General features: G+C 50.7%; 1 protein-coding gene across 1 annotated transcript in view; it reads left to right on the top strand.

Moving 5' to 3' along the window:
* Window positions 1-721: 721 nt before the first annotated feature.
* The window catches only part of trim54 (tripartite motif containing 54), a gene marked incomplete at its 3' end in the record, with an annotated part of 11,639 nt that continues 11,014 nt past the window's right edge, over window positions 722-1,346 (top strand). Inside the window, exon 1 of the mRNA XM_080524762.1 lies at window positions 722-865. Coding sequence (XP_080380888.1) covers window positions 746-865 — 120 coding nt within the window. The 5' untranslated portion in view covers window positions 722-745. The remainder of the gene's footprint in view (window positions 866-1,346) is intronic.

The raw sequence follows: 1,346 nt of genomic DNA, 5'->3' as shown, positions 1-1,346 counted from the left end.
GTTTCAGATGGAAGGCAGGGCACACATTGACTGAGTCGTAGATGACAGTTGTTGTTGTTGTCCAACATAATGATTTTGTATCGTTGTGTGTAGTAGTACAACATCAGAGTAGAGTGTGTTTACTATGACGCCTTCAGCAGTGAGAAAGTGACCCTCACATGCTGTCCTGCGTTCTCCAGGCTTAAGTATGGTGTTGTGTTACTGACGTTAGCTTGTTAATACCTCATGTCATCAGCTCCAGAACTCTCTCTCTCTCTCAGGTCCAGTGACTCTGATGCACCCCCCCCCCCCCCTCCTCTTCTCCACCAGTGGGGTCCGGGTCTGGGTCAGGGGTGGGTGAGATATGCCACAGGCCAGAATGGCATGCGGTTTGGACAGTAACCCTACCCTGAGCAAACACTGGCTAAATTTATCTCCAGGCGTTCTATTGAACAGGGGGCGTCTCTGTGGCGGGACGCCTAGACAGGGCGGGGTGGGGCGGGGAGAAGGGTAGAGAGAGAGAGAGAGAGAGGGATAGGAGGATAGAGAGAGATACAGAGATAGTGATAGAGAGAGATAGAAGAGATTGAGATAGAGTCGGATAGACAGATCGAGGGATTGTGAGGAGAGGTAGAGAGATAGATAGATAGAGCAATCGGGTGATACAAGGATAGTGATAGAGAGAGGTTCAGTGAGAGTTTCCATCCGCTCATCTGCGGGGATGAACTTTAGCTACAAGCCTCTGGTGGGGGAACCCACGGTCGCCATGGACAACCTGGAGAAGCAGCTCATCTGCCCCATCTGCCTGGAGATGTTCACCAAGCCCGTGGTAATCCTGCCCTGCCAACACAACCTCTGCAGGAAGTGTGCCAACGATGTGTTCCAGGTGAGGAGGTGTGTTAGTGTGTGTGTGTGTGTGTGTGTGTGTCTGTGCGTGCGTACGTGCATGTCTCTATCTGTGTGTTTGAGGGGGGCTAAAGCAGAAAATATTTTGTTGTTGTTCTGTTGTTGATGTGGAAACCCATGGACGTGGAAACCCCTAGCCTTGAGCCGGACAGAACTTCCCGCCGTTTCACTTCCATTCGTTCCTCACAAATATGTATTCAGCAAAAATGCTGTCTGGTTCCTAACCCTAATGCACATTTTTAGATCCACCAGATGTTTCTAAATACCCTGAACAGGATTAAAATAACTCGGCCCGTATGGACATTGACTACGTATGGGAGAGGTTCCGTTGAGGGTTGTATGGTGTTATAATAGAATGGGCATGACTCCTGAGCTATGGGGCGTCCCCAGCAGCTGCCTCAGAGCTGGGGGAGGGGAGGTCTGGCTGGCAGGCCCATTGTCTCCTGGACCACTTAGATGAC

Source organism: Nansenia antarctica, assembly GCF_963989245.1.
Source record: "Nansenia antarctica genome assembly, chromosome: 1".
NCBI lineage: Eukaryota > Metazoa > Chordata > Actinopteri > Argentiniformes > Microstomatidae > Nansenia > Nansenia antarctica.
Note: the sequence above shows the minus strand (reverse complement) of the source record. Positions and strands in the feature narration are given on the sequence as shown.